Source organism: Symsagittifera roscoffensis, chromosome 4 (assembly GCF_963678635.1).
Source record: "Symsagittifera roscoffensis chromosome 4, txSymRosc1.1, whole genome shotgun sequence".
In the NCBI taxonomy this organism is placed as follows: Eukaryota; Metazoa; Xenacoelomorpha; order Acoela; family Convolutidae; genus Symsagittifera; species Symsagittifera roscoffensis.
In genome coordinates, this window is record NC_087065.1 from 39,473,552 (window position 1) to 39,496,559 (window position 23,008).

A 23,008-nucleotide genomic window follows, 5' to 3' on the forward strand; every position below is an offset into this window, starting at 1 on the left:
ATGAATCGTGGAAGAAACCGGTCCTGTATCATCTTTGATTGTTAAAACCTAAGTGCATTGTTTTGGCTCAAACAACACACATTTCCCATTCTGCTATATGAGTAATTTCACCGTCTGCTATTTGGTTAACCCACAGTTTTCGTGCTAGCAATCTCGGATCTTGAAGACGATCAAAGAAATCAATGTATGCTTAGGGATGGTATTTCAACAGCGAATTTTTTTTCGGTCCCAAAACCTTTTCTAAATTAAAACTTAGTTTTCTTTGTGTTTAAATCTTTCCACTGGTAAAGCTGTTTTCAATGTTGAAAACGACGAAGGCATGAACTTAATTGAATCTATGAAACGCAGATTCTTATACTCATTGGGTGTTTTCCCTAATAGTTTTGATCCATACTGAGATCATCAGAGATATTTAGTCTTCTTGAGTGATAGAGACAAGGGAAAACACATTATTGGGATTAGTTCGTAGTTGGTTACGTTATGAGCTATAACTGGCACAAACTTAATGTCTTTTGATTCATATTGCAGCGGTTGTGTGCCCAGCCGGGAAAATTGATAGAGTAGACACAGTGGACAAGTACCCTTTCTCCGTATCAGCCAACTGTTCTTCACAAGTCCAGCAATGAGAGCATCTTCTCTTTTTCCTGTTGTGGTTTCTGTGAATGCGTAGTGCTTCCTCTTTTTGACATAGATCTATCTCGCCAGTGTTTTCAGTCCTTTGATTTTCAGTCCAATTTATCGGTCTTTGGATTGTTGAAAAGTTGAATATTGGAAAGCATAGATTTTTGGTTCACATTAATCACGAGTTTGAAGTCTTAACTTTATGAATATAAACTTTGAAAGTTTCAGACGCCAGATATAAATTTTTCTGTAAAAGTTCAAAGTAAATTTTAAGCCGAATGGCTCAATTGAGTTATGACCGAGTTGGTTAACTCATAGAGTAATTTCGGATAGGGTACACCGTCTGCTCGTCACGCTATCTTATTTTCGGCCGGATAGATTCGTGCAACTTCTTAGTCTAATACCGATCCTAATCTTACTCTTATACTATCTAGTCTCAGGTTGTTTAACTAGTCTCTGCTAGGCTCAATAGATCTAGGGTATACTGGTTTATTGCGGCTGCTGAAGTGCTCGGGAGAGTCCAACTAATTTCTAAGTTAAATTCAAATCTCTCTGGTGCTGAAATTACAAGTAACTTCAGCACTTACAAATAAGTGGGTTGTTAGTTAGATGGATCATGATTGGTTAATATTAAATACTTTACATTGGTAAAATATCTAAATTATCCAATCATAAAATGTAGTCTAGATCAGGTTCCACCCATCCGGGTTTTACAGAGTTTTTTAGAATAGTTCTTCTGCAATTCGAAGGATGGATGATGGACGTTGGTGTTTGGCGAACATCATATTTCTTCTGTTTCCTCTTTGTTAAAGAAGTTCCAGGAAGCTGGAGTTAGAGACATAAGACGTTGTGTCTTCTAGTGACAACGACTAAGTCTTTGCAACAAACTCAAATCTGATTTCAGAATGGTTTGCTATGTCAGGTTTTTCTGTTCTGCGTGGAGAACTTCTTTTGTGTCTGATCTAATTTGGGAATGGCGTGGAGATTGTGCGTGGAGGGGATGCCTGGTTACTCGGATCTGTACGTATACTTGAACATCGAGGTGGTCATTGGTCTAGTTCAATGAAGTCCTTTTCTGCGAAGTCAAGTCGTACTCTAAATCCTTTGAGTTGTGATTGTGAGTGGCATATCGATTGTGGTTGGTCATTCTCTCTCGAGTGTAGTGGGGTCGTTTTGTCTTTAGATGTTCGTCCTTGGTGTTGTATTCTGATCTATGTATTGCATAATGTAATTTACATTTTATAAAACATTTATTAGTTTAATATTTTTTAATTATGATTTTAGTTAGTTGTTTTCACAAAAGCTTTTTGTTTTAGTTCGGTTATTTTGAAGAGTTACTCACACTTGAGTAGCTCTTATTAAAAATAGAGGTGTGGTCACAAAGCGTGGATGTAGCGCGGTGGGTTAGGCCGGCTATAGAGCATGCTCAGGACGTCCTTCCTGGTGGGTTAGGCCAGGAGTGGGAGTATGATTTCATGCGGTTTTTGTGAGAGGTCCTGTTATGTGACAACGTTTTATGTTGGGTTTGTTGTGGTTTTTCTTATGTTTTGTTGGTTGTGTCCTTTTTTCAAAAATCAAATTGTTTGTGGTATGGGTTTGTCTTTCGACTTTTTTGTGTTTTATTATTTCTTTCTTAGACTTTATAATAGTCTTCAAAAGAATAAATTATCCAGTTTTAAACTGGGTTAATCCGGTTTGGGTACCGTTGGTTTCCTTTTCTTAGTCATGCTGTTATGCTATGTGTTGTGGTGTTTAGTAAGCTGCATTGGTTAGTTTTGTTTAGTATATAATTCCTTTCCAACCGGGTTAAAGGAAGGTTTGAAACATGTTATTATATGTTAGAGTTGTTGAGTGTGAAAACTTGAAACTGAAATTCATTATTTTAAACAATTCTTCGTGGGCGAGCTGTGCGAGTTTGGATAGAATTTTTATGCGAGTGAATGAAAATATCAAAAGGTTAGTACTGCTTTTATTTCTTATGAATTTACTACATAGAATTTTAATTTTACTGCTAGTTGTTGGGGGAAATTAAGTTACAAATTTTCATCATAATTAGATTTACTGCTTGTGGGGAAAATTTTAGAAATGAATTTACTGCATTGGTATTAAATTTATAAATTTATAAGTGTAAGAGATTAATAGAATTTTTGAAATTTGTTTGATGAAATTTGCGATTTTTATTTGTCGTTTGTGGTTTTTGTAGGTGATTGTCGGATGAAAGCTAAAAATCTAAAGAAAACATGGATAAAGAATGGTGAGTTTTTAATATTTTAATTAGTTAGTAATATTCATTTAATTCATACTTACCTGTTAGTCGTCGGGGAAAAAACCGTGGGGGAAGATGTCGTGGATGAGATCGGAATTTGTTAGTAGTTTAGCTAAGATGCGGATGATATTTTTAGTCTGAAGCAGTGGCCAAAGCAATTGAAGTGCCTTAATAGTGGTTAGTTCTTCAGTGCCAACTGCAAACTCATAAGGTGTGTTTTGGATTAGATTATATAATTTGTGATTGAATTTAGTGTTGTGGATGAATTCTAAAATTGGGATTTCTATAGGTTGTACAAACTCGTGCGGGATAAGGAAGGGTCGGGATTCTTCGGCGTTGAAGGTCTTGGTGATGGGACAGAAGATGTACATTTGGGTTATGGGATCATAATTGCGAAGAATACCATGAAGGTTAGTATCTTTAATGCAATATGTGAAATTTAGGAAAAATGGTGAAGTGTATTTGGAATTAATGAATTGAAAACGATGGTGTGGTTGTCTAGAAGGTGTGTGTAGGTCAAAGTGATTTTGGATGAAGCGATAATAACTATATGTGTGGGTTTGTTTAGTGCGCAACATAATATCGTGTGAGCAGTGTAAATCTCTTTCGTGTGGTGCAAGGAAATGAAAGGTTAGTGAAAATATTTGGAAGCGTTCTTTAAAACTTTCGTATGCTTGGGTGTCTGTTAGTGCTTCTGAAATAATGTGATCAAACTTTCGGTCGAAGATGTTTAGTGTAAATATATATGGTGTCTTGATGAAAAATTTCTCGGTAATTTGTGGATTAGCGAAGCGATCGTCGTCTAAGAATTGATCTTGGTTAGCTCTGATGATGTTGTGATCATAGTATTCGAGTGTATATTCGTTAGCTCTAGGTGCAGTGTGTGTTTTTAGTGATTTTTTATATCCAACGTAAGTAAATTGTCTAGGTGTTAGTGGTGTAGTGAGTCGATATAGCATGTCCGTATTTCGCTCTATATCGATGTGAGTGTTAGATAAAGGTAAGCAAAGAGGGTTAGTAAAATGATAATATGAGGTCCAAGAGAGAGTGGGCATTAAAACGTATTCATCTACAAAGTTGCGTGTTTCGTTAGTGTCGTGGGGGGTGTTTAAGGTGTATTGTGGGAATGAGGGTAAGGTGATGGCTAAAAATTCTTTTGTGTTAGTATGCTTGGGGTGGTTGATGTATTCACGGGCTGTTCCTGGTTTTGCTGGGAAAGGATGGTTGGGGAACTTTCTTTTAAAAGTGCGGTAAGCTCTATTAGTGTTGAGTGAAGATTCAGTTGATGTGGATGATGGTGCTAATGATTCAGTATAATTTGAAGAGGGTGTAGGGGTAGGGGGATTGGATGAATTTATAGTGGAGGAGATTTGGTTTATGGTTGGGGTATTAAGGTGGTAGGGTTGTTGTTGAAGGGTAATAAAATTATCTAGCTCTGGGGAGATTCGGGGGGTGTCTGGAGAATGAGATGATTGGTCAGAATGGTATGAGGAGTAGGTTGGGGTAACTTGGGAAGCATAAGAGGGTGTGGGAGTGATTGGGTCAGGGTTATTGGATAATATGGGTTGAAAAGGGGGTTGAGAAAAATTAGAAGAGTTATGAAAATTATTGGATGGGGATGGTTCTGAGTCGGCAAATTCATCGGGGGTTTCAATATTCGGGTTATTGAGTTGTGAGATGGAATATAAAACTGAGATGTGTGAATTAGTGTCGGAATTCATGCCTGATGTTACATTACTAGATGGAAAATCGGGTGGCGGAAAAGCAAAAAGTGGTATTATTGGGATTGGAGAGGTAAGATTGGTTGGGTGGGAATTTGATCGGTGTAGTGATCCAAGTTGGCGGCTCATCGTGGGCTAAAAAAATGATTATTTTGAGACTGAAAAGCGGTGGTATGGGGTTGTTCAATAATTTGTTCATAAGTATTATGGTCTTGTGACTGGTGTGTCATTATATGTTGGATGGGACTTTGTGATGTGGTGAGTTGAAAATTTGGATTATGTGTGATGGCTAAATTTCGAAAATTTCGTGGGACTAGGGATAGTGGATGGTTATTTGGTAGGGGTGGTAATTGTGGTGCCGTTGGCGTTATGTCTACATTGTTATGTTCTTCGTCATATGTATTTTGTCGTGTTGCTATTTTTGTGTTATATTCTTTTATTTGTGCGTCTAAAAGAATTTTGTTTATAGATGTAGAAAAGATTCCAAAAAATCCTGCAAAGAGTATGCGTGCTACGCTTGCTTGTCTGTTTACTTGTGTGTGTATAGCACATGTGTTGTAGATTCCTTTTAAAAGTGAGAAAAGAAATCCAATAAAGTTAAACATTGCGTATAAAATAGTCAATTTTTCTAAGATGTAGTAGGGCCATCCTAGAAAATCGAGGATCTCATTTTTGAGTGTAACAAAGCTAAAAATATTAATCGGTGATATATCTTGGGGACGGTATTTTTCACCGTTTAGATATATATAATCTTTAATGTCTTTAAAATATCCGCTATAGTCTTGCGTGTAGATATCGGCAAATCCTGCGGTTTCTGCAAGTTTGCGTAAATTTTGGTCTATTGATTGTCTTTGTATAGTGTCCATTTGTGTTAATAATTCTTGGAATTGTTGTGTTCTAATGTGATGTTGAATATCTGATTTTGAATAGATTCCTATTGATTGTAAGTCTATATTTGGGTTTCGAGCAATAGCGCGAATGCTTTCTGGTGAAAATTTTTTGAGTGATTGCATTAATGTGGGATATGGAGTGAGAAGATAATATTTATTTTCATCAGGGTTTAGTTGTACTACATTGTGGCTGTTTTCGGATCCACATGGGACTGCGGTATCCCAGAAATAGGTTCTTCGTGAAAGTGTATCCACGAAATGTACTTTATTCTTATAAAAGATAGGGATTCTTTTATAACATCGTTTATCTTCAAAAACGTATAGTGGTGATACTTTTTTAGTACAAGTATAAAACCATAAGATGTTTCCTTCATAGTCTAAAAAATTTGATCTATTTCCAGATAATAAGTATCCTGCATAGGGTATTTTTAATACTGCTAGTGCAAGTGATTGTAATATTTGTGTTCGTTCTAATTCGCATAGTTGGTGTAGTGTTTCTAATTCGGAGAGTGACATTTCTTGAAAAATTCGGCTAATTGTATAATCTAGTTTCATATCTAAATGAATATCATAGTGGATATTACCGAAATATGTAGTGTTCATTAGTGATAATTCTTGTAAGCGTGTGCTTCTGGTGTCATGGGGTTTTAGATGTCCACCAGGTTGTCCGTTGCTTTTTTCAAAATTAACTGGTATATAGGATGTTCCTTCGTTTGGAGGATGACCTGTGGCATATGGGTCGATTTTTACTTTTCCAGTGGTCATGTCGAATCCTTTTTCGTATTCAACTAATATTTCAGAGTATTGTGTTCTGTGAAGTGGATTCCTGTATTTACATGCAAGTTCTGTTTCTTGATATATTTGAAAACGTGTCAATTTATTTTCTATATTGTCTATGTTTCTAAAATTAGAACTTAGTTTTCGTGATGGATGGACTTGTTCATATGGAATTGATTGTATAAAATATTTTTCGTGAAATTTTATCATACGAGCGTGTATTTTTGCTACTTGAAATGTTGTACATGTATCTTCGGGGAACCAAACAATTGTTGCTTGTGTTCTCGTTGTAGGGTCGCAATAACCTTGATCATTTTTACAAGGTAATCGGATTCCTTGATAGATCATTGTATTATCTGATAAATCTCGTGTTAGTTGTATTTTTTCGAGTTGTATTTTCCAATCGAAAAACATTATTTCTTGGTATCCTTTATTTTTTGTGTCTGCTTTGCAGTTTGATGGGTCATTTATACCAATGTGTGGTATCCAATGTTTATCGTGTAGGTCATAGGTTAATCGTCCGTGTGCGCCGTTATACGGGTATTTTTCGTCTAGTTTTATATGTCCTTGGTGTCTTTCAAGTTGTGATTGATGTACAGAGTCTGAAAAAACTTGAAAATTAACTAACTTTCTTGCGGAGTTGAGTTTTTATTTTGTGTGATGTTTAGTCTAAGTAATTCACTTTTACAATCGTCGGGATTGAGATGTAAAAGACGTTCTATATTACTCTGATAGAATGATTCATGGTCAAGTCGGTTTTTGTTTCCGTTCGAGACTTGTGAACAATGTACTTTCTTTTCGGAAAATGTTGCTGTGAATTTATAACCTGTAACTGTTGTTGCTCGGGCTTTTGAATAGAGTGTTGCTATTACATCTGTGGTTTCTATAGCTTGTGGTTCTGTTTCGCATTGTGATACTTGATTTATTGCATATTTATGTAGTGTTTTTTGTTCATTTTCTTCACAATCGTAATGTGTTACTAATAAATCTTGTGGTCCTGTACGAGGGGAAGGGTTTATGTTTTGATTTGAGATTACTAGAAAAAGGAGTTGGAGAAAAATTAATAATTTTAGAATATACATGTGTATGATAATCCTGAGTATGGATTATAAAATGTAATGTAGCCAATTGTGTTTTTGGTATATCTGTCGTATTTGTATATTACTTCAGTAGTTATAAACGGTGGTGGTAGTGATTGAGCTGTTATGTTAGGTGGATTTAATGGGTAGGGATGTTGGGTAATATTATTTAACTTAACTGTGATTTCAAACTTTAATTGTAAACTGTTTTGTTGGAGTATTTGAATATTGTGATCACGGATATCGTTGTGAATATCTTGGCGATATTGTAATCTATTAAGTGCCCAGTTATGAAGGCGGTTACTTTCTTGATGTTGTCCAAATAATGGTGGAGGTGCTGTAAATGTATTCCAATCTAGTCTTAAAGGAATATTTATTGATGATTGTTCTCGATATCTGGCGTCGAGATTATTTGGAAAATTTAAGTTAAAAGGTGGTGGTGAAATCTGGCTTATTGATGGTGTTGATGGTAGTGATAATGTTTCTGGTAGTGATGAGGATGTTGTTGTATCCGTAGAAATATCTATTGGATTATTGACTAAATTTAATTCACCTTGTGTAAATGAATGTGTTGTCCAATATGGTAGTCGTGATGCCTGGTTTGGGGGGTTAAAGGGATTTTCACGTATTTGTTCAGATGTTGGTGTTGAACCTAAGTAATCTGATGGTAGGTTTGAGGTGCTACGTTGTGAAAGAAGCGTAGGGGTTTCTGGTAATATACCAATGGGGTTTTCTGGAGTGTTTTGTGATGGGGATTGAGGTATATCAAAATGAACTCGGGGAGTTTGAAAATTTCTGTTTCGTCGAGGATGTATAATTTGTCTATTTATTTCGACTGTATTTTGGTTTTGACTAGGATTTCTTATTCTACTTAGTTCTTGTGGTAGTGTTGGGTATAGGTTATATGTTGGTTCGCTTAGAGGTGCTTGTCGTTGAACTGGTTCTAGTGGTTCTGATAAACGAGCATGTCGTTCTTCAAAAGTGTATGGATTGTCTTGAAAAGAAATTCGTGTAGATGTTTGAGGATTTTGAGTAGTTGAAGGTGGTGTTGGGTTATCTTGGGATGATGTCGGTGAAGACTGATTCTGTGACTGTTGGGTAGCAATTTTTGATGGATTTTTGAATTGTTACTTTAGTGGGAAGGTTTATGTTTATTATAATATTCTTCCAAAAAAAGAATTAGAAGGATTGTTGCTAGGGCAAATGTGAAGATTGCTTTCTTTATACATTTACATATTGTCAAAATGAGGGATGATAAAAATGTTATGAAAATTACAAACAATAAAAAAATATCAGTTCTACTGAAAATTGTTCGTATCATTTAGGCAAGTTGTATAAATCGTACCTGTGGATATAATCAAGGGTTTTGGAAAGTTGGAGGAATAGTTCAAGTATAGTGTAGAAAATTAAAAAAATGTTACAAAAAATGATTAGGATTATTAGAAAAGATTCAAGTATATCAAAAAGAAATATTATAAAGGTTTCAAGTATTGTAAAAAAATGTTTAAAATTTATGAGTATTTGAGTAACTGATTGAGAGAAGAGCATTTAAGAAATGATCTCTTGGTCGAATATTTTTTGCTGTTCGAGGCGATTTTCTAGTGTGGTCGGATTATTTATTAGTTTTTTGACAAGTGGGTTGAGTTTTGGAAAAAATTGTTGGGGGCAATTTTCATGGTGATTGGGAGGTCGTCTTTTTCTTTATTTTTGTTTGTCAAATGATCCGGGGTATGGTGAGATTTTTATACTTTAGGCTAATTAAAATGTTCATTTTGTTACTTTAGGCTAAGTTAACAAATTTGTTTTGGGGGTATTCGTGGTCTGAGTTGGGGAAATATTGTTGATCTTTGGGTTATTAGATAAGGGAGGGGTACGGTATTATGGTGATATTTATTTTAGTTGTCAAGTTGGAGTGGTTTGCTTATTTTTGACCTGGAGGTCGTAAAGTTATAGTTATAGATGTGCCTGGAGTTCTATATGATTCGTCTAATTGGTCTTAGTTTGAGTTAGAGAAAGTGACGGATTGGATGAATCCTATTGGTCTATTTTGAACTAGAATTATTGCGTACTTGTCAGCATGTTATTTTGAAAAATGTAAATGGAAAATGTTTCGGAGGTTTCAAGATTGTGAAGTATAATATTAAAATTACTTTTGAAATTCCACTTTCTTTAAAATTTTAGATTGGGGGATGAATATTTTATAGTTTTTACGTGGTTGATTTCGGAGTCTTGTTGTTTTTCTATTTTCTGATTTGTCGATTTGTTCTTGGGGTATTATTTGTTCGGTCATTTTTTTATTTTTTCTTTGTTTTGGGGATTCTTTATGGTTTTGTGTATTGTTTTTGGTGGCGATTGGTTTTGTGTTTTGATTTTCGGTGGGTTTATCAATTTGTTCTGTGTTTTTCAGATGTGGTTCATTTTGAATGATTTTTAATCCTGTGAAAGAATATAATTGAGTTAATTCGCGGAGTGCGTATTCTTTTGGGTAATAAGGTAATAGGTTGTTTCGATGTTGAACGATTTCTTTTTTGTTTGAGTCGGTAATTTTATATGTGACATCAGTGGGTTTTGCAATTATTTGGTATGGTCCTTTTCGAAGGGGTTGTAATTTTTTAGAAATTCCTTTTTGAGTATTAAAATTAGGTATTAAAACAAATGTTCCAATTTTTAATTCGGAGGCTGGTGTAAAACGTGAATTGATTTGTTCATTAATGTTTTGTCTTTGTAATAACTTTTTCGTTATTTTTTGATAAATTTCATTGTGTTTTTTATCTCTATTTAGAATCCATTCGGTGTGTGTACCGGAGGCTAGTTTAAGAATTTGTGGGTGATGAAAATGATCTTCATCGTGTGTATGTAAAGGTAGGTTATAACAAATTGAGTCTTTATTTGGTTGACAATAACCTTGTGCGTTTTTATGAGAATTTGCTGTAAACATTATTGGTTTGCGTGGCTTTTGGTTAAAAACCATTTCGTATGGTGACATTCCTAAAGTTGTCGTAATTTGTGAATTATATGCTAAGGGAAATAATTTTACATCTGCTGACCATTCGGTATATTTTGTATCATTTCCGTTGATGATACATCTAAGATATTCTTGTAATGAACGGTTCATACCTTCGACTAAGCCGTTTGTCCAAGGTGCATGAGATGTACGTGGTTTGTGTTTAATGTTATATAAATGACATAGTGTGATAATTTCATTATTTATGAATTCTGTACCGTTGTCTGTAACTAAAATTTCTGGTAGTCCAAATTTTGCTATCCAGTGTTCATAGAGTGTTGTGTAAGCGTAATAAGCGTTACAATGTGGTACTGGGTTAAGTGCTACATAATGTGTAAATGCGTCAACAATTACCATAATGTAGGAGTTTCCTTCTGATGAGGGTGAAATTGGTCCTTTAGTATCAAATGAGATACGATGATTAAAGTACAAACTTTGTCCTTTAAAATCTTGTTTTTGTGCTATTTGTTTTTGATTTGGGTAAGGTTTATTTAGTTGACATACTATACAATCATTGCATAGTACTTTTATCCAAATTGGTGCATTTGGGAAGTAAAAATTTTGTATAAAATTTGAATATGTTTTTTCTGATCCAGAGTGTCCTTTAATATTTTGTGTATGTGAAATATTAAAAGCTATAAGAATCATACTTAAAGGGAGACATGGAACTGTAGATTCATTCAGGTTATACTCTAAAAGGTCTGTATTTTCGTTAATTGTTGTGTTGTTAAATTTGCGAAAGTATCGGAGGAGTGTTTTGTTTCCTAGAATGGTTGAATCTGCCTTGACAGGTTTAGTTTTATATTTGTGCCATGATTTTAGTTGTCTAATTATCGGGTCAAGATTTTGATATTGTTTCAGTGTTGAAATTGTAATCGTTTCTGTTGGAGGGAGAAAAATGTTCTCAATTTCTAATTTAGATAAAGGTATTGTATCAAGTGGGTCGTGAAGGTCAAAAACTTGATTTATTGTGTATTTTGAATCATTTGTTTGTGGTCCTGATAAATTTATTTTATCAGTTAAATCTTCTTTTTCAATTAGTGGAAAATGGTCTTTTTTAGGCGGGTGTTGTTTTGTTCGTTTTTGTTGGGTGTTATTTTTTATCCATTGAGAATATGGGATTGGTTTGAAAGTTGATGTTCCAAGTAAATCAACTTCATAATGATTATTTTGACAATCTAAATAAAGTGGGAAATGTTGTAAACTATTTATTTGTGATTGTTCAATATCAGTTTTTACTGCATATTTGCATTCCAATCGGGGTGTTGTTTCGTTTTCTGCAAGGTAGAATTTTATGTTTTTGGGTATTTCAACTGTTGTTTTTCGTGTAAGTAATTCAGGTGGTGTATTTCGACTTAAGGTGTCTGGTAATGCAAGATTTTTTCCTGCAGTCCAAACTATATGTAAGTTTGGAAATTTCATTAGAATTAGTTGAAATCTGTAAACTCGGTGGTTTGGGTTAGATTTTTGTGTAAAGAGAAAGATGATTGGTTTATGGTCTGTGAATAGAACTGTTGGATGTTTTGATCCAAGTATCAGAAATTCATATTCTGTCAGTGTATATATTATGGCTGTACATTCTCTCATTAGAGTTGAGAGTCGTAGCTCTGCTTGAGTGAATAATCGAGAATTTGCTGATATGAGGTTCATTTTATTTGTACCATTATGTGATTGTAATAGTGCTGCACCGATGCCAAAGTTCGAAGCATCGCACATTGCATAAAATGGTTGATTTGAATCTGGAATTGTGTTTGAAATTTGTTCAGTTAAAAGTTTCTTTATTTCTTCAAATCGTGTTTGATGTTCTGTGTTCCATTCAAAATTATTTTGTTGTCTAAGGATGTTATAAAATGGTCGTAGATATATTTGCATTTTATAAACATATTTACTTAAAAAGTTTAACATTCCAAGAAATTCTTGGATTTTCTTTTTATTTGTTGGTGGTTGAAGTTTTTGAATAGCGTCAATGCGTGATTTCAATGGAGTGATTGTTTTTCTTTCTATATTATGTCCTAAGAATTTAACTCTTGTCAAAAAGAAGTGTGACTTATCGGGGGCGGCCTTCAGATTTTCGTTCTGAAGTATTTGGTGATATTTTTCTAAAACATTGAACATCTCGTCTTTTGTTTGTGATTGCATAAAAACATCGTCTAAATAGGTGATTGCGTTTTTCTTGAGTATTAGTGGTCTAAAAATTTTGCTCATAAAAGCTGAAAATGCTGCTGGTCCTATGGATATTCCATAGAATAAGCGGTTGAATTCATATTGTTGGTTTCCGATAACAAATTGTGTTAAACGTCGTGATTGTTCATCTAGTGGCATTTGATTGTATGCACTATTCATATCGGCGGTTGTAAAGTATTTGCCGTTTATTTTTGTTAAAATAACTTGTATTGGTTCAATGGGCCAATTACATTTTGATTCATCTATAAGTGAATTGAGGTATCTAGCATCGAGAACGATTTTTAATGATTCTCCTTTAGCTAGAATGATAACAGGGTTGATAAATGTGTTGCCTTTTGGTTGTTCTTCTTTGTTTACTGGTGATATAATGTTGTATTGTTCTAGAATATCGAGTAATCTGTTCACTTTATCATGTAAGTGAATTGGTACTTTACTTGCTCTCTGTTTTTTGAAAACTGCGTCTGGTTTTAACGGGAGATGTAGTGATGAACTGATTTTTCCAACATCGAATTTTGATGTTGCATAGACTGATGAATATTCAATTAGCTGTTTGGCTAATTTTTCGAATTCGTCTTGTGTTATTTGTGAATGTTGGAAATTAAACATTGTTAAAAATTTTTGTTGGTCCTTTGTGTAGTTACTTATGTTGAATGTAGGTTTGAAATATGGAGTTTTTGTGAAATAATCCGTATTTCTGTTTTCGTTACTTATTATATTATTTATAGATAATTCTTCATTAAGAATTGTAGATTGGCAAATATCTAGTAATTGGAGTATATTATTTACGCGATAGGCTTTTTCGTGTATTGGTGATATTGTAGCGTTGGTTTCACAATATCCTAAAAGTCCTAAAGGTAATGTTACTTGGTAAGGTGTGTTGTTATAGACATGTAAGGAAATGATATCGGAATTCGAATTTTTCAAATATTTTATGGATGAGATTGAGATTTTGAAAAATTTGTGAATAGGTTTGAATTCAAATTCTGACATATAAAATTTTTGTTTGTTTTGTTCTTTATCATATTGGTGAACTTGTTTGATTGAAAAATTATAGATATTTCCTGATAGTGGTTTTAGGTGTTTTCTTTGTTGGTTAAATATCGGGTAGAATTTTGAAAAGAATGGTGGTTGTTTATTTAATCTTTGAAAAAATGTTAAGGATGTTTCTTTTGTTTTTGTATATTTATCTTTGATTAATATTTTACCATTTAGTATGTTAATTGTTGGTATATACTTCGAAATAAATGGTATTCCAATGATATTATATTTAATGTCAGTGATATGGAATATTTGTTTAAATGGCTTATTTAAAATTTTGCTTTGCTCCATTGTTCTGGTGGGGAGGAGAAATAATTGGATTTTTCCGTAGTTTATCAATGTTGATCCTTGTGCTGTTGCTAACTTACTGGAGGTTTCAAGAGGTGTTAGCTTTGGGTGTAAAGTTTTTATTTCATTCCATGTGGGGATGTTTATTATGTTTGATTCTGCTCCTGAATCAATTAAAAAATCTATTTCAAGGTCTGGTGGTTGAAATTCTTTATTTCTTGGGCTTTCTAAGAGAAATGGTATTGTCCAAATTTTTTCTTTGGGTTGTTCTTTTTGTACATTTTGATAAATGTGGTTTGTATTCAAGCATTTTGTTTTGGTATTTTTATTGGTTTGATTTGTAGTGCTAATCTCATTTGTTTCTTGCGTCGTTGGTGTGGAATTTATGGGTGTAGTGTAATAATTTTGAAGAAATTCTGATTGATTTTCATATATGTGTGATGAAAAGGGTTGTTCATATATGACAGATTCATAGTCATTTTCGACTTTTATCATATTGATAGAAAGAGTGTTTTCAGTATCACTTTCTGAATCTGATGATGTACAGTTTATTTGATTGAGTTGTAACGTATCAGTTACTGTGTCATCAATACCTGGAGGGTCTGATGTTGTTTCTGGATTAGATTGTACTTGATTGATTTGTTTTTGATGTTTAGGTGTACTACTTCTGTGGCGATTATTAGAATTATTATAGTTATTATTATTCCAGTGTGGTGATTGGGAATAATTTCTATAACGATTATTATAACTTGAGTGTCGATTTTGTGAATTATTTCGCGATCTGTTTTGGTAATTATTTTTTTGTCTGTTATAGTTCGATCTATTATATGAGTTATTCCTTGATTGATTGTTCGGGTAATTCTGGTTTCGGTTGTTTGAATAACTTCTATTTCGATTATAGGAGTAGTTTCTATTCCTATTGTATGATGAATTTCGTGATTGGTTGTTTGGATAGTAGTTATTTCTTGATTGGGAATTAGATCTAGAAACAAATCGTTGTGTATTTGAATTTGATCTGGAGTAGTTATTTCGACTATTTTGTCTATTGTAGTGATTTTGTGATGAATTATGCGTGTTTCTTCGTTCTGGTGATCTTCCTCTATAACTTGAGTTATATGGTGATTGATTTCTTGTATAATTTGTATTGTTCGGGAGTGGTTTTCCTGAACTGTTGTTGCTGTAGACTGTTTTGTTCGGTAGATTTTGATCTTTTTTCATGTATTGATAGAATGATTTATTTGGTTCTTTATATTTTTGAGGTTTATTTTGATTGTCTTGCTGTTTTTGTCTACATTCGGAAATACTATGTCCGTATCGTCGGCAATAATTACACCATTTTTTGAAAGATGGTTTGCCTTTAAAGTTTGGGTTCTTTTCGTAAATATTGAGTATTTCAGTGATTTTTTCAACGAGGTCTGTCTCTGATTCCTGTATATTATTAATATTAGTGGGAGTCGTTTCAATTCTGTTAACGTATTGTAATTTCAGATTTTCCGTTTCTTCTAGTTTCATCGTGATTTCTGCTTGTTCTAATTTGTCTACTAGTTTTCGAAAATCTAAATCGGGTTCTCGAATTGAAGAAGGATGGGATGCTCTCTTTTTTATTGCTATTTTCCTTAATTGTGGTGTTAAGGTCATCATTAAGATTTCTGTCATCTTTGTGTTTTTATAGTCGTGTGTATTTAATGAATATGCTTTTCGAACTAGTGTTTCGATTCGTACTGCTATCTGCTTGATGGTTTCGTTTGGTAATCTGCGAATTTCATTACATAAAACTCTTTGTTGTTGTTTGTTTCTTTCGGAGTCAAACATTTTTGAAAATTCCTGTGTAAACCTTTTCCAGTTTGATTTTATTTCTAGAGGTAGTACTGAAAACCATTTTTGGGCTGCGCCATCTAAGGTTGTTTGTATTAACGCTGTGCGTCGATGTATCCAATTTTGATGTAGTGGCGTATTAATTGGTTCAGGTCCAATATTTAAAATCAGGTTTGCTGTTACTGCATTTAAATAATCTTCTACAGAGTATTCAGGGTCTGTTCCTGTGAAAACCATTAAAGGTTTGTTTGATGTTATTGATGATCCACCCATAAGGTATGGATTCATTGTCATTTGTAATGATTCTGCTGCATTTGGCATTTGAGAAAAGTTTGAAAGTTGGTTTCTTGTTATTTCATGTTGTTGGAGATAATATGGGAGTGGTATTTCATTTTGCATTTGTGATGCTTGATACGAGTGTGCAGTCATTGGATTTTGTTGTTGAATTGGTTGAAAAGATTGTGTATTAATTAGATTTTGTTGTTGAATTGGTTGTTGATGTTGTGCATCTATTGGTTGTGGAGAAAAATTTCTATGATTTGTACGTGTTCTCTGTATTCCTTGTCTACGATATTCTTGAGTATTTGGTGCAAATATATCTGGTTGTAAGAAATCATCATCTGAGGATAAATAATCCACTTGATAAGATGTCTGTTTTTTATTTTTATTTTGTTGAAAAAATGGGTAATTTTCACTGTGATCCTGTGGAGGATTTGTTTGGAAATTTATTGAATTAGGTTGGGTCATTGGGTTATCCCAATTTCGAGATCTTGTATATTGGTTAAAATTTCTTTGTGGTTGGTTATATGTTTTTGATGGATGTGTATAATTATAATTATGGTCTGCAAAGTTGTTTCTAGTGAAAGTTTTGTGTGTTTTTGATGGTATTGTCATGGGTCTGTATGTTTGGTAATCCATTTGTGAATATTTAGGAGCAACCGAAGGTTTAACGGTTGATTGTAAGGTTACCTGTGTTTGTGAAGGATTTGTATTTTTTGGTGTTGTTAAATTTGGGCGTATTGGTGAAATACTTTGTTGTGTAGTTGTTGTGTGTACAATTTCTTCATTTATGAAGTGTGATGGTGTCTGGATATCTTGTTGAGTAAGATTCCTAGTTCCATTGAGGTTTTCATTGTGTATCACTGTAGAGTTTAAACTATTATTTTGTGTATCGGGCAAAAATGTATTATAGTTTAATGGTGTTGCATCAATGGTGAATGGTATTACTTTTACATAATCTCTTATGTAAGATATCGTACTTATTGCTTGACTTGAGATTGATTGTGGGAAGCTTATAAATGCGGGATGAGACCATTCGGGGTCCCAAACATAATCTGATTGTTCTGTGATAGCGGTATCATCGTTCGAGTTTTGGGGTCTAAAATTTTTTCTTGCTTGTGCAATTAAATCAATATTGTGTGTGAAATAATCTATTATAAACCATGCAAAAATTTTTTGTAGATCGTGTTTTGTATGTTGTGAAACGTCGTCTTTCGTGAAATTTTCTTTAATGATGTTTAAATAACTAGAGAGTAGTGTGATTTCATGTCGTACTTTCAAATGTTTAGATGTTTCTGTCGGTGAGACATTTGTTATTGGGATTTCGTTTTCTAATATCGAAATATAACTATATATTATTGCGAAAACTTCATTGGTGAATATGGAGTTTGCTCTTTGTGAGTTATGATATTGGATGCTTTTTATATATTCTGAAAAAACTTTTGAAAATTCTAAATCAAGATCGTCTGTTTGGATTGTATATTTTCTATTATCATGGTTTGGTGAGGTGAATTCTATGGAGTAGATTCCATACTGTTGTGTTATGTTGCATATATCTTTTAAGTAGTGGTCTATGATTTGTCTTTTGATTTTTACATCTGGGAACTCTGTTTTACATGGACTGATTCCGGGTTCAAATAAATTTAATAGTAAATTTTTGCAAAATATATGCTGTCCTCTATCAGTGGTTGCATCTACTATAAAAGGAAAGATTTCATCATCATCTGGACTTTCTTCACCTGGGGTGTGCGTTGAGCTCATTTTTTCGTTCGATGACTGTTAATATGTAATTATTAATGTGTCGAATTGGTTGATTCCAATTGTATAAATGTACTGGTTTGTGTTTATACTGCTTTTTTATTCTTCTTTTTCCTCTTTTTGATGAATTTGAAGTTGTTTCTGAGTCAGAAAAATATAATTGATCGTGAAGTGGGCAATTTTTATCTATTGATTCTTTTAGTTTGTAAAGTTCGTCTAAACTGTTGGTTTCTGATTCTGAAAATGCGTTTCGATTTTTTGAAAATCTTTTTCGTGTTATTTGTCTTTGTTTCGTTATTATTTTTCTTTTTAGTGTTTGTCGTTTTGTTCGAATGTATCCAACTGTTTGTGTATGAGGTGTGATTACAAGGTCGTATTTTTTGTTATCTATTTCACAATTGTGTAAAACGATTGTTTGTTTATTTCCTAGGTTTTTAAATGACATAAGGTTTAGGATGACGGATGCAAAAGGTTGTTAAATGGTTTCTATTTTCTTAAACTGTTAGTTCTTACGATTTTTTTGGTTAGCCTAACCTGGGTCTATTTGTTCAGGGTTGGAGAGAAAAGTATATCGATTCCGAGGAATGATTTTTTACTTTCTCGTGGCTAGTATAAGTTAAGGTGTTAACTTACTTAATCTTACTTAGGGGTAGTGATTGTGTTCAAGGGTTGGAGAATAGTAAATCGATCCACAGGGTTCAGGTATAATTAGAACGCGAGTAGTTCGTTAGATACTATTTTAAACTTACTAAGTCTAAGATTTATCCTGGGTCTGGTAAGAGGAGGGTTCAAGTGAAGGATGAATAACCGAAGTTCTTCACTGTTTATCCTAATTTGAATGATTAGTTTTGTTCAAAAATTTCTATTAGTCTTGGGTTTTTTGAAAGGGTTGGATAGTGAATCGACGTTTGAGGTCGTTAGACACTAATTAAGTGGGTGGGGGAGAACAAAGTTGTTCTGTTTGATCCAAGGATAAGCCTTGATGATCAAATTTGAAATTTAATTAAGTAGAAAATGATTTAAGATCCAAGGATAAGCCTTGATGATCTGGTTTTAAAATTAAGTGAATTTAAGTTTTTATAAAATTTTAAATGTGTGTAAAGGAAAGATTTAGTGTTTTGATGATATTAGTGGGTTTATGATTGCTGTTATGTTTTAGATGATGGAGCTGGAACAACAGGATGATTTATGATTACTAACCATTTATTGTCATGCTACTAATTTTTATTTTTATTTTTCAATAAATATTTTTCAAACATGTTTTGTATATTACTGCAGAGTTTTAGGAAAACGATCTTAGATCTTTTTATTAATCGTTATTGTATATTAATAATTTTGTTTAGCGCCTGAAATGATTTTGAAGATTAACTTCAAGGTTTTATGTTTGCAAATGAAAATCTAAATTCATTGCCAGTAGTATTCTAAATATAAAAGTTTGTTCTGGTTTTTGCCTAACTATCATATAGCTATATGGCAAATTTCTACTTTGTCGTATGTCGTCTCTGGTTCGAGGTCTTCTTCCAATTCCGGGTAGTTCTGTTATGGTTCGGAATATTGGCTCTGATCTATTGAGTCGTAGAGACATTTCGATTAAATTATTGTCGTATAACATTTTTTAAATGTTTTTGTCTAATTTCTAATCTATTTTGGTTAATTCTAAGCTATTAAGGTCTTGTTCGAGACTTATGGTCGCACCAGATGAGTTAGGACCGAGTTGGTTAACTCATAGAGTAATTTCGGATAGGGTACACCGTCTGCTCGTCACGCTATCTTATTTTCGGCCGGATAGATTCGTGCAACTTCTTAGTCTAATACCGATCCTAATCTTACTCTTATACTATCTAGTCTCAGGTTGTTTAACTAGTCTCTGCTAGGCTCAATAGATCTAGGGTATACTGGTTTATTGCGGCTGCTGAAGTGCTCGGGAGAGTCCAACTAATTTCTAAGTTAAATTCAAATCTCTCTGGTGCTGAAATTACAAGTAACTTCAGCACTTACAAATAAGTGGGTTGTTAGTTAGATGGATCATTATTGGTTAATATTAAATACTTTACATTGGTAAAATATCTAAATTATCCAATCATAAAATGTAGTCTAGATCAGGTTCCAATAGTTTCTGTTAGTCCCTAGACAATACCAAACAAAATATCACACCGATTAAAAGCGAAACGTGCAATACATATGACAATTGAAGTAGAGAATAATTAGCTAAATTTTCAAGATAAGGCAGTTTTGACAGCAACTATATGCGTATTTAGTTTTTTTTCATTGCTTTGAAAAAAAAATGAATTTCAAACTTTTGTCCAAAGGTCATAAATGGTACGTCATCTGTGACACTTCTACACGGCTGTGAGATTCTCTACTTGTAGTAAAAAATTCTCAAACTTTGGTTCTGACATTTTATATTTTTTGAGCAACACAGAACATTCTAAAACGTCTAAAACTAGACGAAGAGCAACTTCTTCATACTTTGAAAATAAATGAACATTTTCTCCGTTTTCAAAAACCAGTCAAAATGAGGCGCGTGAAATCAAGGGTTCAAATCCCAAAACGGGCGAAGTTGCAACTCGACCAAATCTGTTAGTGTTTTAGGTGCAGTTTTTGAAAAGGTGGCCGTGAACAGGACTGTTATCCGCCAGGCCATAGACGACATCAACTCCAACTCCAGGATCCTCGGAGGCAGAAGACTCCAGCTACTAACTCAGTTCTTCGATGACCTAGATCCCGTTGGCGCCGTCAGAGCAGGTATCTTTTGCCATTGCTCCTTTTTTCACATCCTTCAGTTTCCGACCTCAGCTAAATATAATGACAAAATTTTGGACCACAAAAATCTATTCTAATCATTTTTTTTCATTTTAATTAGAATTTGTTAAAATGTTCCGTTTAATTTCAAAACGTCTTCTGCTGCGGGCATCGCTTCAGGCAACGGAAATTTTAAGAATTTTTGAAATAATAATGCAATAATTGCCCAAAGCTAATTTTTTGGTAAATTTCCGCCCAATATTTTGTTTTATTTCAAAAAATTTATAGGACACATCATTCTATAGCAAGCTTATTGAAAGGCTTCGATTTGGTGCAAACAACGTGATTTTAAAAATTCACCAAAGTACGAGGACGAAATGTGTGCTCGTACAATGGATCTCTTTCATGGCAAAGAAAGAAGGTGGGGTGACCCAAAAGATCGTCTGTTTCAGAAGTCATTTTCATCAATATCATTTGTTTTGCGACTGCTAGTGATATTGTATCAGACCTGATATCTTCTGTTCACTGAACCTACTTTCTTTGAAATTCTTCCTGCATGTTTCAGTTTGTGATTGGCTGGATGACCAGGGAATCACCACCCTCGTTTCGGCCACTTCATGTGCCACATCAGTGGCCCTTCAGGCCATTATGGCTCGGGTGTCCATACCCCACCTCCGGATCCCAACCCCCACCAACTACTGTGATTTCTCCCCCTACCCCAATTTGACAGCCATGACCTTGAGCATTGATCCATCGATGGAGAACACAAACAAAGCTCTGAGGGATATCGTGTATGGCCAAAAGTGGGACCAACAAGGAAAAGCTATAGTTGTTTTCTTCGACGATTCACTCGGTAGGCTAATTGAATCTTTTTCTACTTTGTCTTCCAATAGTCTATTTTTTCTATGACAAGCCCAAGTTTAGTAAATAACATTGTAGAATTTTTCTTTAAACGGATCTTGAAGTTGCGAGGGTTATTATGGAATTAAACCTAGTTTTCAAGATATTCTAGGGAAAAAAAACAAATTCCTCGGCATGGCATGTGCGAAAGGAGTTTTATGAATAACAACTAAGAAATTTATGGTTTTCATTTCAGAAAGTATTGGTGGGTGCAATTTCAAATTATACCAGCGGTGTATTTCATTATCAGTGTCTTTAGTTAAGGGTTTAATTGTTAATTGCTCGCCCGGTGTAAAAAAGCAACATGAAAGTTGCGGAATGTCGGTTCCCTGTATAAATAGAAACCATCAATGAATGCATCTCCAAAGCTTACTGTGAATAATTGATGTGCGTCAATATAAAAACTGAAAGTTTTGGCGAGGATTTTTTGGTTGCAGCTAAATTTGCAAAAATAGCTTCCAAGATTTGTTCTACAATTTCTGCGTTACCCACAGCCTTAATTATCGCGTTAAAAAAGTTAAATGTTATTTTAAAATCTAAAAACTATGCCGTTGCAAAACCTTTATAAAATTTGTCTGGGGATTTTCAAGCAGATATTGCGGAATGACGATTTTCTATTACTTTCGTGCTTGGATTCTTGACTCCCACCCCCTAGCAAAATTTAGGACATGAAAACGAGAAGTAATTCCTTGAATTTCTATAGATTTTGGGTGCGGCAACTTCTCGGCTTTCAAAACGTTTAATAACATCAAATTTCAGGAGTCTTTGATTCAAAACTTGAATCCAGTTAAGACATACCTGTTTGGTTGATACCGTCTAATGCAAAAAAAAATTGCAAAAGAAACAAAGTTTAAAACTCACAATTTTTTTAAAGCATTTTTCCCCTTTTGCTCTCAACTAATTGACCAAAATAGATTTTTTCCTGCATAGGATGGATATCTATCACCGTGCAAGAAAAATCAATCGATTTGGTTGAGACGACGAGGAGTAGAGTAACCAATTTTAAAGTACTTTCATAGCTCAATAGTTAAGCACAGTCAAAATTTAATGTGTATAAAGTTTTGAAGTGTATCGAGACTGCTCTTATATCAGGGCAAAGCCCTGAATCTTCTGACTGCACCCTATTTATATCGAATAGTTTTGCGGGAAATTAAAATATTGAAAAACTATAATTTTTGGACAATAATGAAGATCAAAGTGTGAAAACTTGAGTCGCATGAAATTAATACGACCGACTAGCTCAATTCAATTTGGAAGGCTTTCGTTGAGCGGGATAACTGCCACGCATAAGTAATTTGCGTTACGGTTTCAGGATTATAAGTGAAACCTTCAAACTGCGCATAAATTAGTCCAGAGCATGGCCAAATTTTTAGAGCCCAAAAATTTTGCAAAAAAAAATTGGATATAAAAAACTTGATTTCAGTGAGTCGATATTTTCAATGGAACATTAAAAATATTTGGTGGAAACTATTTTTTTGTTCGCTAAAACTTGACTGATTAAAAGAACTCCACCAAGCATAAGTATTAGTTTTTTCGAAAGTCGGAACAAAAACTATTGTTCCGACTTTCGAAGAAAGCGCATAATATTTATGCCTAGGGTGTTTTATTATTCAGCCAACTTTCGACTAATTGAACAGCGTTTTTGG

General features: G+C 33.8%; 1 protein-coding gene across 6 annotated transcripts in view; it reads left to right on the forward strand.

Annotated features, from left to right (window-relative positions):
- The window catches only part of LOC134844158 (glutamate receptor ionotropic, kainate 2-like), a 114,086-nt gene that overhangs the window by 24,743 nt on the left and 66,335 nt on the right, over positions 1–23,008 (forward strand). For all 6 annotated transcript variants that reach the window (XM_063860702.1, XM_063860701.1, XM_063860700.1 and 3 more), the window contains 2 exons: positions 20,313–20,465; positions 21,028–21,315. In XM_063860702.1, the coding sequence (XP_063716772.1) occupies positions 20,313–20,465; positions 21,028–21,315 (441 nt within the window). The remainder of the gene's footprint in view (positions 1–20,312; positions 20,466–21,027; positions 21,316–23,008) is intronic.